At 31.2% G+C, this 18581-nt stretch overlaps 1 protein-coding gene across 1 annotated transcript in view; it reads right to left on the bottom strand.

Moving 5' to 3' along the window:
* LOC147064582 (multicopper oxidase 3-like) overlaps positions 1–18581 on the bottom strand; it is a 77850-nt gene that overhangs the window by 1910 nt on the left and 57359 nt on the right. The window contains exons 5-8 of the mRNA XM_085957720.1: positions 3020–3180; positions 1633–1846; positions 795–1001; positions 12–147 (exon numbers count right to left, since the gene is read on the bottom strand). Of these exons, the coding sequence (XP_085813846.1) occupies positions 12–147; positions 795–1001; positions 1633–1846; positions 3020–3180 (718 nt within the window). The remainder of the gene's footprint in view (positions 1–11; positions 148–794; positions 1002–1632; positions 1847–3019; positions 3181–18581) is intronic.

The raw sequence follows: 18581 nt of genomic DNA, 5'->3' as shown, positions 1-18581 counted from the left end.
AAATATTATACCTGTGTATTTTTCCCTCTGCGTCCATGCGGTGAACATCAGCCATTGAAACATCGCTGTCTGAGACATTTGATGATACTAAAACGTACATCGGATTGCCATGCATGTGGAAAGTTTTCACTGATTTACCTCCAAACCCTATAACACACACATTAATTAATCTTTTAATATTATTAAGCAATAAATATCTAATTTATTATATTATATTTATTCTTGTATTGTGCTATCAACCAAAATTCATCAAGGAATCAACAAATTAGACATGCCTAATGGCAAATGCTTTACCTTCTATCATATGCTGAAACAAGGTATAATTCTCACGTGTGGAGAAATATGGGATAAACTTTAACACGTGTTAAAAAATATGTTAGTTTTCAATAGTTATTGCCTGTATCATAATATTCATTAAAATTTGGCACGTAAACAAAATGCGCATTCAATATTAGTAATATTTGAGGACACTACGGATGCTTTTTATTTCTTGAGTTTTATGGTCTAACCGTCAAAGTCATAAAACAAAACTTACTTCAAGTTATTTACTTTATTTATGGCAACTGACTACATTTCTATTTATTAATCTGAAGGCTCTAGAAACAAACACGGCAGTTTCCATTTTTGAAAAATGTTGGCAAGTCAATAAAAATAATTTATAAAAATAGTACCTATGTTATTATTTTTAGTAGACAAACATTTTTTTTTAATATTTTTTTTTTAGAAATTAAACTGAAAATGACTCACCAACATTTTACTATAATATATGAATATTTAATGACAACATGCCTTACCTTCGTCAACAATAATAAGTTCCAAAGTGGATTTGTATTCCACTTCAAGTATTTGAACACATTCCAAGCCCTTTGTGTCTGATTCTTTTCCTACTGGGCATATTGATTTCTTGACTATGTCACCTGGTTGGCTTAGTAATGGAGCATTAGGATACATGAAGCTTTTACCATTTATTTGAACCACCTTTAAATCGTCATCGTCAAAACCTATAACACAAATACAAACATAATAAATTAGACTATGAAACGGTAACAAACTCGAAATGTTTAAATGATTTATGACAACGACATCTGTGAATTAGAAGCTCTATTAGTTTAAAAACAAAACAGGCAACAAAATAATAATAATTATGTATGTACATGACGTAGATAATTATTGAGGTCTTCATTTTTATGTAAATTTCATAATAATAATATGAAACAGGCTATAAATAAATTGTATGGTTATAATTAATATTTCTCTTTATGATAACCTCAAAATAATACAACACTATCACTGTTTGACTACGGTTTGACCTGCAACTATTTTTGCATTTGGCATTTTGCATAATATATAATTAAGTGTAGATATTAGATAACTAGGGAATACGTTTTTTTTATTTTTGTCTTTAAGTTTCTAGAAATTTCAAATTGTTTCCATCTCGTACACTTTTCATCTGGTCATTTTTAATTGCGAACAACTAACTATCAACGCGGTCAATCGCCCGCTGTATGCGAATTTTAATTATTTATAAAGTTAATAAGTATAGTATAGTAAATTTTTCGTGAATTTTTGATATTGATATAATATTATATAAATACATCAATTATTACTAAAACTGGTTGCATTAAAACTCACTTAGTTCTGCTGGGAAAAAGGGTGGAACAGGCATTGCATCACTCAGGTATCTGTATTCATTGTCAACATCATCAACATACTGGCTATTAATGTCGACTTTTAATGAAACTGATTTCTCGGCCACTGGGGATACAGTTAGATCAGCTGGTGGTCCAACGGTAGAGAACAGTAACTGGCCATAAGATAGCCTTCCGCTTAGACCATTCATTATATTCTAGAAAGGGTAAAACATAATATTATTTTAGTAATTTGATTGGTTAAACATTACAAGATAAAAAGTACTTTTTATATACAACGTTTTTAAATTTTCTGCTGAATTATTATGCTCAAACTTGTACTTGATATGACGTAAATAAAAAACAAACAAACACACAAATATGGAATACTGAAATTTCATTTTGATTTCCATAGTAACGCACGTAATATAATAATAATTTAGTTGCTAGGACCACCCATTTAGCAATCAATAATAGTGGATTGGATTACGGATTTCTTCCTAAATAACTTTTCATACAAACCAGAATTAACTGAAAATGAATTCAATTCTACTTAAAGATGGCTAAAAGAATGCATTGGCATCGTGTTCTGATATATTCTAAAAGTTTAAAATGTCTAGCTAGTCGGGAAGTTAGTTAAAAATCGATTGCAAGATTTGTACCGGATAAACAATCACCGAACAAATAAGAATACGAGCTAATAAAAACGTTGTAAAAAGAACATTAATTCGAAATTCAAAGTGGAAAAATTTCGAATTACGAATTTTAAAATACAAATTAAGATACAGGTTAATTATTGTACAATAGCTCCATAAGCGATTCTCCTGTGTATTAGAATTATTTGCTGCAATGACTGTTTTATTACCAGCACACAATAATACCAAGCTGCTTTTTCCGTACCAATTGTGCGACTGTTTAATTATTTACCTATACCTTCAAAGTAATTTATAATTTTAGATAAAGGGTCAATCAATAAAATGAGTGGAGAGAAGATGGAGTAAACTGTAGAAAATGGACAGCATTAAAATTAATCATGCCCTAGCTATAAATAATAATGTTTGAGACTTTCACAGTTGTTTTTTATCGTAATAGATTCTTGAGTTTCCAGCGCGTGTACTTTATCCTCAACGTTTCAGGCTCATTGCAGAGGCCATCATCAAGACATATATACCCTAGCTAGATCCAAATACCTATTTTAAATTTTAAATAATACAATAAATATAAATACCGATTTTTTTAAAATAATGTGTGATTTTCACCCAGCCAGAAGGATTCTAAATATTCAGGTATACCTACTAAATACATATTGAAAATGATTAAATAATGTGGTGTATGTATGAATAATTTAATTTTATATATCTTATGTGACCAGAATTATTCCAAATACTTACATTGTCAATATCATCATCTGTCAATTCAAGTGCTGAGTTTGATCCATCATAAGCGATTTCAACAGTTTGGTCCAAGCCCGTGTAAGATGTCATTCCTTGCACAATAAGTGCATAGGAATTAGCCTTTTGATTGGCATGCAAGACGAAGTCGACTCGTTCACCTGGTAAAAAATAAACAAAATAAATATTATAGTCATAACAATATAATAATATAAATATATTTATTATATATATTCTATTATAATTATCGTATTAACTCATTATATTTACAACAACACGCGCTGCGATACCATGATCTTACTCACTGCTTCACTTATCGTTTGTCAATTTATGGCTACGGCTATATGTTGTAGCTTAACCACTGGGAAATGCCAATAGAAATGGCTTATTTCAAAAAAATACTACCTTATTCTTAGGTCAATAATTATTATAAAGCAATCATTATTCATAAGATGTTTATCACACTTGAATGGTCAAAGACATAGCTTATAATCAGTATCTTTATAATTATTATCTTCAAATGTGTTAATCGTGCCCATTTTTGAATAACAAAATGCCTAAAATCATCGGCCAAGTTTTTCATTTACGCCGAATTACTATAATACAATAATTGCAAAACACTTTCGAACCACACAAATTAATAAACCCGATGTTTTTATGCAATGTATATTATATTGTAGGTAGGTGCCGTCAAAACTTGTCCCTCAGTAATTAAACTTCTTAAAAGTAAAAGTATAAGTTATAAATTGTTTCCTAATATCAAAAATGTATTAACTTCTTTTTACATGAAACTGAGATAACACAAATGTTAAAGTTTTGGATTCTTGAAAAACTAGCTAAGTAGTATACATTCGTAATATGTCTATTTTATAACTTTGATATCTTTACGCAATAAAATTAGTTTTTGTCAATAAAATAAATTAATACAAATGTACGAAACAAAACACGCTAAATGTTTCTATAAAACTGTTAGATATTCCGATGTTGATAGTTGGCGCCAATTTGGTTGGTATCAGAGCAAGACGTGTGTAAGCGTGTCGGATGATATTTTTATATGGCCGGGATGGAATAGTAATGTACCTATTAAATATTCTGCAACCAAATCAGAAAGTCTAAATGGCGTTTCACTCTTAGGCCCTTCGCCCACACCGATAGCTAGACGCAGCTAGAAAAGTGCATGATGTAGCAGTCAAGGTGAACATTTGGGAATGTCGCACGCCCATCGATCTTCGGCACGATCAAAAGAACTGCATCCCTCCGCGAAGTATCCCATATCCGAGCTGTCTGATAAATATTATCCCAGATAGGTACTACCTATGATTTGTGGTTGCGTCTAGCTATCGCAATAAACGTGGGGCCTTATAATCTACTATTAAATAGCTTCAGTCTAAATAAATTATTGTATTCATCTTACTTCTTATAAATAATAATTTAATGAAGTGTCGCAAATATCAATTATTATTTAATCATAAAATCTTAACTAACAAGTAGCAGTATTAATTAATAATTTACTCGACTTGTTATTTGACTATGACATATTATTCAAAGCAGTTTCTTTTGAGAAAGTTTAACAATGCGTAAATGTATGATCAAATATTAAGTAAGTATATTATTCCATAAACAATAATACATATAGCTGATCTACTATCACAATAATAAATCACTTGCGATGCGAAAGTTTGTGAGAGAAATTAAACTTGAACTTGCTGCTCTTGTTTTTCGCCCAAAAGCTGTTTTAATGCAATTTATGCGATCATTTATTTTTATGGCGATCACTATAATTAAATACGATCGTAAAATAATATAAATTATTATTGCGCATAGGTAAAAGTTGTTTTGCTTATTTCCGACAATCTAGTTCCATAGATGAATCTCATTATTTTTTTTATAACAACAACAACAATGCTTCCGAGATAATATTGCTAATTTTATTTCATATCTAGATATGTTTTGGATTCATTCACTCGTATGGTGCCAGGGTGTGGATGACAATATAAAAATATCTGCAGAAATAAGAACACATTCACCAATACAAAATCTCCAAAGTCAAGAAATAGTAAATTTATTACTATAGAGATAACGTTAGGGATAACCCTCAATCCACGTCGGCGCATTTTCATTAACTTGGTGGATGGTAGAGTCCCAGCTAAAGTAATATACAGGATACAGGTTGCAATATGCAGCGGTTTGAAGTCTCACACGTGTATGAGAGGGAAATGATATGGATTTAATCCTCACGTACGTATACACCGTATAAATGGATCAGGTTTACGTCTACAATGTAGACTCTTGGAAGGTCTACATTGTCGAAAATTCTCCATCATTAATTGAAACCAAGTCATCTCCTACCAAGGTACACAAAAATAATGGGTAGTGGGAGTGGGTTGCCTTTTGAGTGAGGCTGCTACAAGATTTAAATCTCCAGTGTGGATAAATATGAGATAAACTTAAAAAGAATATGTTATTTTCAATAGTTAGGTACGTCTGTATCATAATATGCATTAAAGTTTTTCACGCGAATGAAACACGCATTCAATATTAGTAATATTTGAGGAAATTGTGGATGTTTTTTATTTATTGAGTTTTATGGTCAAACCGTCATTAAGTCGTAAAACAAATCATGCTTCACATTATTGGTCTATGGCGTCTAGCTTCACATTTATATATAATTAATATGTTCTGTGTCTCCTACCATTACATGTGCATACACCCAGAGACTTTAAATCCACAATTTCACATATTATTATATATTATTTATTTCACAAATACTTCTTTCACAACTGTTTTAGTCGACACTGATGCAAAGACTAAGGAAAACCTATCATGTATGTCGATGAATATTTACCTTTATCGGTTTTTGATGTATATAAGTGATTATTTTTTATTAATTACAATCAAAAACAATTTTAAAGGAAAGACAATTAAATTGCAGACTGCCGTTTCTTTGCAATTAAACCCTAGTGAAACCCTATATTACAATATAATATCAATACATACCTGGATACTGAGTATCGATAACTAAAATATTAAAAGAAGAAATGGATCCTAATATGATACCCCGTTCACGCATGCATGGGTTTATTGCAATACGCACTATCATTATGTAAGTCGCAAGATTTCATGCATGGATCAAAAAAGTTCAGAAGCTTCTGAATTTTCACGCGACAATTGGACTGTGCGATATCTGCGCATGCGCAGTAGAACGACAGTGCAAACCTGCCGATAAAAAAATGAACTACGCCTAACAGAGACTCATTTTGACGTTAAGCGACTTTTACGACCTGTCAATTAGTACCATACAATGACAGCATCGCGTATGGCTTATTCTTGAAGTGTGAGATTTTTCGACCATTTCCGATCCTAATACGGGCCTAATGGGGTAATGGGGTAATAACAGATTTTGTTTTTACGAGAAATGGATGTCACCCACTTGCTCAACTTATTAGATCCATACACTGACTCTCACATACATTGATAAACAATATGTGTACTTTCCAGACCTAGGATACGAACCTGGGACCCGCGACGCTATAGGTCTACGCTTAAGCCACGCGCCCATCGCGGTATGAGATTGGCGATAGTTTAAAATACACACTATTGGTGCAATTAAATCTATGCACGTGTACAGGTGCTATTAAAACATACCACTTGTGTACGAGTATGGATGGAAGCATTAGCAATAATTGATTGTGAAATTACCATTCAATATAAAATACTTCCTGTCATATTTTTTCTAGTAGTACGCCTTTGCTAACTTTACTTTAGTGGACGTTAATTATTTTGAAAGTTACTAAGTGCCTTTTTTAAGAGTAAAATTTATAGCATTTATACATATTTTATATCCAAATAGTAATTGCATTTTTTCACGCCAATAAATTACATCAGTGGATGACATTCTACCAATAAATTTAAAACTAACATGCATAATATGATAAATCAGATATAAAGATAGACGTTGGGATAAGTCATAGGCCAAAATTTTATTGCAGGAATAGTTTTTACGTGGAAATCTGATGCGAAGATATGTGAGAGTATAGGACGCAGATAAACTCCGATTATATATAATAGGGCGTGCCGCTGAATTGCGAATGTTGATGGTATTGCTAGTTATTGATTATCTTTGAATGCAACGCGGTACATGAAGATTTTAGATCACATAATATTTCGTAAAAATTTATTACCATTTATTGAAATATTATCATTTTCTGTAAACAGTTTACCATATTGCATTAGAACTATAAGAAATAACCAGCACTACGAAGTCGAAGTTTTCAATTTTGTATCACGGACTTGACTCTAATGGAAAATTAAGTATACTGAGTAGAGCCTCCTGCGGGTCTATTCTATGCTTATCGACCGCTAAAGTGATAAAGTGAAAAATATTATCAAACTTAGGGTAGGTTTGTATCAAAATATTACCACTTATTGTAACAATTACACGAAGCCGGTTTTTATTGTTGCAATAAGTGCTATATTTTAACAGCACCTATCTTGCTGCTGTTAAAATATCGCACTTATTGCAACAATAAAAACCGGCTTCGTGTAATTGTTACAATAAGTGCTAATATTTTGATACAAACCTACCCTAAGTTTGATACTATTTATCAATTTAGTGTTCGATAAGTATAGAATAGACCCACTGGAATGTAAAGTAGGTTCGCAGGTCTGCTACAAACGTTCACAACAAATTCACGGATCCAAATCGTTCCTGCAATAAACACCTGATTTATGATATGTCGCAATGCCTAGGACCTAGGAATGACACATTATCGAAAAAAGAAAAAATGTTCACTTTAAGTAATAGAGAATGAATCAGAAGATATCGTTTTTTATCCATTTTACTGAAACTACTACTATTATAAATTACTATACAAGGAATGTATTATTCTCCAAAGGAAAAAAAAGCAAACAACGTAATTTCTACTGGAAGTTTACTATTACCTCAATGTGCCAATTTGGTCGTAAATACTTCTCAAAATTTTATTGATATGGTATTACTTGAAAATTCCGAAAGAAACTCTATAATACGTAAAATATCTTCAGAAATACGAGGTAGGTATATAGTAAAAGTTGTCCAATATTTTCCAATAAATTTTATATGAATTAAATTGTACAATTAATATTAAAATAGGTACCTATAAGATATCGATACACGTGTACACGTTTCATAAAAATAATCTATGAACATGAGAAACTCTCTATAATGGTGTTTTTCATATTATAAAGAAAATTAAATTTATTAAAATTGATTACGTGCATGATATATCATTTCCTTTGGGTACGCACCTCAGAAGAAGCAAGCATTCTTTTGAATATTCTTCGCTTATTATATACATAATATATATCAGTGATGACCAACCAGTAAATTACGGTTTGAAAAATACTATATACCAGAAAAACATTTATCTACCTGGCAATCAAATATTATCTAACTATTTCTTTTGGCACTTAAAAAAACATATTGTCTAAAACTCTAAAATAAATCATTAGAAAGGAACTGCAATGAAAATAACTAAAAATTCACAGATAATTTTCTCATGCGACGCTATTTTATAACGAACTTTATAAACATTGAGTTTTAAAGACTTTTTGAAGTTATACTTCTTTTGGCGCGTTTGGGAAATCAGATCAGAGTGTATTTTTGGCATGTGACAAGTAACACATAATTTATTTTTTCACGCGAAAAAAATGCACTCGATTGGATTCGACCCACCGATTGTTCGGTTATGAGCCGAACGCACTACCTTTACGCCACAAAATGATACTGCAATTGTGACGATTATACAGTATAATATTATAGTTTAGAATTGTTCCGTTGTCTAGGCAGCAAATTTATTATTTTCGGCCATTAGCAATTCCTTACGTAAACAAACGATTAAACGTCAGATTGACATTTGGTACTTTAAAATAAAAACAACGAGAAACCAATATATAATTTAGGAATATAAGTTAAAGTGTATAGAAATAAACCAACGGCGTTCCAACAACCGGTTCTTTTTCTTGAGTGTGTAATTTAACAAGATAATTAAGAGCTAGTCAAAGAATCTAGTTTATCACAAGTTTTGTTTTTGCTTTGTTACGCCAAAGAAGTATAACTTCTAACGCGCGTACATAAGTACACACACTCAATTCTGGCTGTCAGAAACTACCTATGCGTAGTGTCTTGTTGTTACATTTTGATTTCCTCGTACATATATTTTTTTTATAATTGAATCAGTAGCTATGACTACGACCCGTTGTCATAATATGACTTTTTTCATTTGAGCGAGTTTTTAAGACCGTTCCTTCATTTTCATTAAAGAACTTTACGATTTTACTAAGATCTTCCGTTATCACCAATACTATGGCATGTTTTAGTTCATCGACGATTTCAAATAAATCTGCAAGTCGCAATCGGGTCGTCGGACGAAATTGTAAATTGTGATCGAAGTGCTCGTTATTGTATATACTTCGAGTGCAATAAAATAAACTGTTTGTAGAAAATAATATTTTTTTTCATATTGAATTAAGATGGAATACAATGATTTGAACGAAATATTCAACCGAAAATCTTCGTTCAGTGCGAACACGTTACTGTATTGCATTCTAAAATAATCTATAACTAACACTACCATCGTAACTCAAAATTCAATGTCCCGGCTTGTCTATATTCGACCTTGGTCGCAACTGTATTCTGCGTTACTCAAATTTGACGCATTTTATTGTTATATTCTGTAGAATGCTCTCCTGAACACTATATTAATCACATAGCTACAAATCGCTTCGCCTCGTGAGAATATCAATTTTTACCTATATTGCGTCCTGATGTTAGAATGATATGCAGCCGACATGAAATATCACCCCGTTCTATTTTAAGCCTTTATTTTATTTGATTCTTTTCTATAATTAATTGATTAATAAAGATAATAATAAAAAATCTAATGCTTAGACCAAGTAGATACCTATAGTTTGATAGAATCGACTACTAAAAACTCATTTTTAAATCTGTAAAAGTTTTACTAATGCATTGTTTTCTTTATTTACTTACCACCATTTAGAATATAACACCCTCAGAACAGATAATTTCTGAGATATTCTTAAGAATATTTCTGAGTTCCCTGATAACACTCCTTGTACAGCGCATGATAATATGCCTATCCCCACGGAACGCTGCTGCTTTCTTGGTAAGAAAGCATAAGAAAGACGTCATAAAGTTAGAGAATTTACACGGTTCAGATAGCCAAAACGGTTATACATCGCTGCATTATACGTACATAGGCACTATAATTTTCTTACGCGTGCTATAATAGGTACCGCGCTATTAAATTTCTCCATTTTATGTTAGGAGAAATGCGAATGAAAGAATCGTAATAAAATTTCTTACTACTTTATTTGACACTTTCAAAAATCAACTTTTATTGTTTTGAATTTCTTTCAAAATTAATTTTGCATGGGTGAATTTAAATACACTGAGCATTAAATGTAATTATTGGTTTTACTGCATTTTTTTTATTCATCTACTTGTGATATACAATGCAGACTCTAGTAGAGGAATAGAATTAAAAATGAGAAAACCGACATCACGCAATGTCTGCATGATAGACAGATATTTTTTTTTAAATATATAAGTAGGTAATTGTTATTATTAGTCGGAAGCCAACTTATTTAGATGGCTAATTTAATACTAGATCAATAAGAAAAAAAATCTATGTAGCCGTAATATTAATATGTTTTCAGTCGGTACGGCGGTAGCTACAATCCACATTATATTATATTTAATTACATAATTATATTATATTATATTACTATCATATTTGACTATTATTTATTACAACGTTTTTCTTATCTCGTATTCTTATTTGTCCGGTGGTTCTTTGTCCGGTACAAATCTTGCAATCGATTTTAAACTAACTTCCCGACTAGCTAGACATTTGAAACTTTTAGAATATATCAGAACACGATGCCAATGCATTTTTTTAATACTTTAAACCATCTTTTAGTAGAATTGAATTCATTTTCAGTTAATTCTGTTTTGTATGAAAAAATATTTCGACACCATTATTGGTTTGTAGGGGTCTGGGGTCCTAGCAACTAAATTATTAATATATACGTGCGTTACTATGGAAATCAATACGACATGTCAAGATGACATTTCAGTATTATTTCTATCAAGTACAAATTTTTTTGATCATTTAAGCTAGTCAAGTCAAGTTTATATGATTCAACAGAAAATTTTAAAACGTTGTTTTTAAAAAGTTATTTTATCTTGTAATTATTTTAGTAATATGCTTTTGGTGAATTTGATTGCCTCTCTATGTACTCTAATTAAAGCAGTCTGTCCTTTCAAGGAGAGTTGTAATTGGTATTATTTATATTACAACAGTGTTAAAGCTTTGGTTCCGGTAAAAATAATCAATGTCATAAATATTTTACTGTTATAATTAGATACAAGTTTCATGGTTTAGCTTGGCAATATTATCTGTACATTAATTTAATAATAATTTATGAAATTGACTGATTGAGTGTACGTCAAATTGTATCGAAATACCCGATGTTTTTGACACAAGCTAATGACAATGATATTATAATGCGTGCTACAAATTATTATGTAAAGTGAAATTGCTTCCAGTTTATTTAATCATTAGTGAGTATATTTTTTCATTTTTGTTACATATATTTAGACTCCATCTACTTACCTATATAGAAAAGGTTTTAGCATTTGTATCGAATCTAATATATTTCCATTTTCCAGTTACAGTTGCATACTTCAATAATAAAATTTACGAATGCTTCGTATCTACACACTATAAGAATCAGTGGATCTATTCTATACACAAGGCGGATATCGACGGTAGTTTATCATATTTATGTATTGAGGCTATTAATTTTTACAATCAGTTAACCCTTTAAACTAAACTGTCAAAAAGTGATATGTTTTCACAGCCCTTCTCTTGGTTTTGTTAACTTTTAGAGCGAGATAGACAGTTTTGACAGTTTAGATGGCTAACTTATTGTAACAATTATTTATAATACCGCAATACATAAATATGATAATCTAGATATGTAGATAGCCGCCTTCTGTGTAGAATTAATAGACCTAGAAGAGTTTATTGCATACAATAATCTAAATGAATATTTTCGACAACTTTCAATAATATAAGAGATATAGATTAGCTTTGTGTTTTCACTACATAGTTATATAAGTAGATACCTTCCTATGTAAAATTGTTAATATACCTAATGAGGAAGTATTTCCATATAAATTTGAGTATGTACCGACAATACAATCTTTTATTTTGCTCTGAAGAAATATTCATATTATTTATTCGCAATAATAAGTAATATGAAATCTGCAAATGAATGAAATAGTAAATTACAATATATGGCAATAGCAATCAAACGCGACAATAGCCATAACGATATTCAGAATACAAGACAAGAACACGCCATTCATGTTTACCCATACTAAAACTTCAAGGCGTTGGTGGTAAAATGGGTATATAGATGTATTTTATATACATACTTCATCAACCTAAGACAGGGTTGGCGAATCTATGGCACGCGAGATGATTTTGTATGGCACGCGAATATTTCATTTTGAAGATAAAAGAAAATACTATTTTATATAAGTACCTATACCTATTTAAAAAATGGTTTTTTATAAAAAAAGTGTTACAAATAAAATAATATATCCTAATTACATATTAAAAAAAATGTCGACATGCGTATTTTCTTCGATTTTTCATATATATTTACCATTCGATGTGCAAATGAAAACGATGAAATTCATGCATAAATGATAAATCGCATTGTATAAAAAATAGCAGGAAAATCCTTTTCAAGAATATTCATTACGTTTAATGTAAATATACAATTGCATAGTTGGGTCCTTGGGATCTGGCAGTTAAAAATAAAAATATTCAATTAACAAACCTTATGAAATTACTGCTAAAATTTTTGCCTCAAACATAATCTCTAAAAATGGAAAACCGTTCAGCGATGGGGAATATAATATGAAAGAAGAGTGGTTTAAATGCTTCCATGATCTCTTTGAGAATTTTGAAAGCAAGGAAAAATATTCAAAGAATAAAAGATATTACCCTCGGCTAGAAATACGGTGAAAGATTGAATATCAAGAACTCAATTGTTATTTTTAAACTTTTTTAATGGAATTTTTAAAAACGATTTTTTTAGAATGTTTTAAAAAACTTTTTTTTTGCCATGAAAAACTCACGGCACGTCAGACAGTCAAAAAATATTATTTGGGAAATTTTGGCTGGCATGCGTAAAAAGGTTTGCCAACCCTGACCTAAGGCAACCATTCAAGATATCGATGAACAACGATAATTTTCAAATAATAATTCATTCATTCACTAGTATGACAGACAGCAGGCTATAGGTGACAGCATAGAGATATTCAAACAAAACCACAGTCACAACACCCGCAGCTATGTAGGTACCTAAGAAATGCCACAAAATCATATATTTATAATAAAAACTTTAAATACCGGAATAATTCTGAATGACCTAAAAGTATGTAGGTAGTCGTTATTACCTATCGTAATAATAATTATTCTGACTCTCTAGAAAATAAACGTCATCTGGTATCACTGGTATAATTCCATCTGCTACCAGTACAAAAGCTAACGGTGATAATACGCGTACTGCATGCGTACAATTTACCGGACACGATATTTGCGAAGGTGTTTGGCTCCTGTGACCTATACCATTGGGTCTATCACCTGCCATTTACGGAATTACAGATTTATCCAGACTCATCGTTCCTTCGAACCAGATCCTCTCCTGTCATTCAGAAAGACTTTCTTTTTTTCCGGTATGTGGACGTAGATTAACATGAAGTGGGAGTTCAAACAATACTGTTTGATTATGTTACAGAGTAACTTTCGCGCTTTGTTCAAATGTCCAACAGCGCTTGTAAGATTTTGAGTTCTTGTAATCGTTAAATCTTAAATATACTGAGTCATTTTTTAACGTCAATTGAATTGTGTGAAGTGAGTACTTGTCATTATTTTTAAAAAGTTACACTACAATCAAAATCTTTGCGTTAGCTATTATAAATAAAGACAAACCAGGAGCGGATTTATCGATAGGTAGGTACTCTACACCCGTGCAAATTTAAAAACAGCCAAATCCTTTGAAACTAAAACTGAAAATTATACAAATCTTATCAGAACTGTGTAGGTATCATAAAGAATGAATGCAAGTAAATTTCTGCAATCAAAAATGGTCATGTATTATTAATGGGTACATAATTATTAAATGTTATTGTCGAATATTTCAGGTATCTACCTACAATAGATAGGTATCTATTGAGGAAAATTCACTATATTTTAATTGGAAATACAACGTGCAACAAAACATAAAAAATATTCAATGATACAAAAGGTTTAGGAACAATTTTTAAAAGGAAACAAAAATTCATTGTGAAAACAATTAAAATAGTATATGATAAAATCCTCTATAAGGGGCCCTAATCTTTGAGAAAATTGTTGTTAAATTGTATTTTACGTGAAGGTATAGGCGAAGAAAATAAAAGCATTCAAAAATAATTAGTACATACTCATAATATGTTATGCAATGCAGGATACTAAATATGATGATAAAATTTTGAAATTGTTGATTATATTATTATGCACCCCAATTTTATTAATGCAGCGAGTAGGGCCCCTGAATGATTAGATCCGTCCCTGAGGTAAGTCACTAATATCATTATAATCAATCATACAAGTATCATAATATTATCTGCTTATATAAATAAACATAATCTCACAATTACTAAATTAATTATGAATCTTATTCTTCGAGTATTTAGCGTTAGACAAACGAAATTAAATTTCATAACAACATTATATTCAAAACTTTGACGCATACTTTCCAGTTTGTTTAATATAGAAAGTTGTATGTATGATAATAATAATAGATACTGTTTCCTTTTAATTTGATATATTTTAATTTTCAATATTAAAGCGCATTCAACATTACTTCCTCTCTATGCACTGGAAAGCCGGTGTATATGCCAGACTCATTACCAGATGATACATTTGCTGTGTAAGTGAGCTGACAGGGTAGTCATGTGCGGGTAAATAGGGGTAATAGATGTATCTATAGTCTATGGGTAATAGCGACACGTTGATAGTTTGGGGGTCTTTTTCTACTCTGTCCAGCCACCAACCAGAGTCGTGGTCTCACAGCGTATTTTCGTCATTACAACCCTGTCGATTATAAGCATTGCCCATCCATTCTGTATATCCCGTACAGCAGAGTTTCTGAATCTTTATAAATTGTACATATCCAACTCATTGCAGGCACTGTACAATTTCTAATTAAACCGGCACAGTCATCCTCAATTTTCACAGATATCCCCAAGAATCTTTCTGAATACACTGCGCTCGTTCACACCATCAGTTTCTGGCAACCAACTGAATACAGCGTCCACGTCTCACTCAACGTTAAAATTATCTCTGATTTACACTAATTAATCCGATCTCAATACTAGTAAGTAATATCTTTATAATGGTGATTAGTAGGTAGTTTATTTGAAAGTTAAAAGTCACTTGACGTGTATTATAAATAATTATTATATAGTATAATTTTGACATATTATATACTGATTAATTGACAATTAATTACATATTATAACTAGTCACATTCAAAATAATAATGTGTATAACGCATTATTTATTATCAAAGCGAAAGTTGAGAGATTGCAAAAAAATGCTTAAACTCTAACAGACAAAATTTTTATCACTTGGTGTAAAAAAAGGATATGCCCACGCATTACATCTAAAGGCCCAATAGAATCGACTGACTATCTACTTTAAATTTATGTGTATATTAGATTAATTTGTCAATAAGTCTCAATAGGTGTCAATCTGAGAATTTATTAATTATTATTATCGTGTTATGTCTCTATGTTTTTGGTTGTATTTTATATCCTTAAGGGGGAGAGGCATAGAAATTCATTATCAAATTAAAGCTTTAAACATATTTTAATCGATCGATACCTATCTAAATACAATGGGAAAAATAAAATATATTTTTTTATTTCAAAGAGAAAGCGACAAATTTGAAAAAACGGCTAAAAATAAGGGCTTTACTAAAATAAATATTTATTGTTCCAAGTAATTTCTTGAAACAAAATTATCGATTTAATGTTGTTTAATAAGTTTTCTTGGAACTAGTGAATCTCTTTTGTCAATTAATTATAGTTTTAATGTTTTTTTTTCAATCTAAAATCAATCGATTTTTACGAAAAATAAAAATGTTCAATTTTCAATAATTGCATCAAGCGAAAACGTGGGCCTGTTCAATATATTTTTCTTACTTTTTAGATATATTTAACGTACTATTTTAATTTATATTTATTATGTTATTTACTAATTTCAAATTAAATACAGTCGTCAAGGACGTGCTGCCTCTAGCGGCAACAACGTGCGATACCGAAATAACTGTCATCTGTATTAGATTCTAGTTCGCATGAATAATAGGTACGAGTACCTACCTCGTATGTAGATACGTGCCGTTAGTAGGCATGCACATGGTAATATATTTTATTACGAATGGTCTGAAACCATATGAGAAATTTATGTTAGCATTTACATTAAGCCGTCTTCTCATTTGTTTACTTGTATATTGATAAAATAAAGCAAACATTCATCAGTCAATTTTAATACACTGCTAGCAACGTTACCTCTAATTTTTCTATTGTGTGTGTGCGTATCATCAACGCATTTGAGCAGTGGCGTAAATAGTGTTGGTGTCACCCGTCAGCCGGTGTGGTAAATTTACCCCCCCCCCCCCACAAACAAACACATAAAATTTTTCATTAAAACTTATATTGTTAAGGTAGGTACCTATTTATTAATTTCAGCGATTTTATATAATAATAAACTAACAACGATAATTTTTGAAGTACCTACTTAATTTAAAAAAATAGGAAATAAAGAGAAAAAAAGTAACTGCTCCTGAGACATTCTCAGTTATAATGTTCGACCTTACGTAGTAGGTAGGTACAAGTTAGTTTTCCTGAATCATCTTATATGAAAAGACATACATATCCTGAAAAACTTTGATATATATGCATTGAATTCTATTACCATTTCTTCAAGTGAACGTGAACGCGAATTTTCGCAAATGAATCTAATTATAACACCAATAAGCAGTGGCGCACCCAGGATTTAATATTGGGGGGGGGGCAAGGAGGAGAATGTAAATTAGTCCCATAGGCTCTTTTTCTTCTTCACAGCCTAATTTATCGTTTATCGGTCTTTTGCACTCGGTGTACCTACACCATGGTCCCCACATCCTGAAACGGGCCCCCAGGCTAGGATATTTGGCGGGCCCCCTACCTACCGCTAAGATTAAAGGCAGTGTGAAACACTACATTAACATTTTTCAAATTGTGTTTTAGTTCAAATTAAGGGTACATATACAGTGAATTATTGGCGATTTTTAATACATCTACTTTAATAATGGAGCTGTCGAGTATCGGCACGTAATAATCAAAAAATATATTGCACAATTATATAAGTAATTGAAAATGTTCATGGCCATGAAGTGTAATAGCGACTTTTTTTACTATTAAAGCTACTTTATGATGTGTGTTTATCTCACTTATCTGGTCAACCCGACACGCCGGGCCCCCCACAACCCGGGCCCCCAGACTAGAGCCCTGTCAGCCGTCCCCAGCCATGACCAACACCACTCCTGAATTCAGTTGGACACCGAGAATTTTTTGACAGTTCATTAGGGATTGGGTTTCTAAAATTTTGTTTGTTTTTTTTTCGAAATTTTTGTGTTAGAAATTAAAATCTAAGAAATTTTTCTAAAAAGGGTGCTGGAGAATTATTACAAATCATATTTTTGCAGTGTTTTTATTTGTATAAGCCCAAAGGTATAGTTTATTGGCTTTCAATTTCAATGTTTAAACTCATTGTGATAATTTTTATGTTTGGGAGGTGCCAGGGCCCCTCGATCCAGGGCATATCGACTTGGACACTAAAGACGTACCTAGTGCGTAACGATTAGGTGGCCAATCGATATAATTAGCGTACTATTTAAATGTGGTAATTAAAAAGCAATTATCTAGTCAGCAGTCAATGTGTTAAGTAATTAACATATCTACTTAATATATATTCATCGAAAATAAAATTCACACAATGTTTGTAAGTAGCTACATAAAAAAAATATTACTAATAAAATATCTGCAAACTAAATAATGTCAAAATTAATTAGTAAAATTAATTTGGGATATACCTATTCAGATTTAAATAATTAGATCAGTCCTTATTTGGTTTTACTTAACCAGTTTTCAATATTTGTATAAGTAATCAGAAGTATTTACCTACCAAAAATAATCTCGACTGGCATATTTATACCTAGTCACAAATTAAAACTGGCGCAACATTGCTTGTTTGGAATGGTCCGGACCACAGAAAAGAAAAAAAATATTTCTTAGTTCCCTGTCCGCGCCAATTCAGCCAGCATTGATATATTACTAGGTAGGTACCTGCTCGACTGACAGATGCTTTCCAAATAAACCCTGCAGTGTGCCTGCCTACAT

Source organism: Rhyacophila brunnea, unplaced genomic scaffold (assembly GCF_057557595.1).
Source record: "Rhyacophila brunnea isolate RB1 unplaced genomic scaffold, BYU_Rbru_1.0 scaffold_7, whole genome shotgun sequence".
Taxonomy (NCBI): Eukaryota; Metazoa; Arthropoda; class Insecta; order Trichoptera; family Rhyacophilidae; genus Rhyacophila; species Rhyacophila brunnea.
The sequence above is the reverse complement of the archived record's forward strand: the minus strand, read 5'-3'. Positions and strand labels throughout refer to the sequence as shown.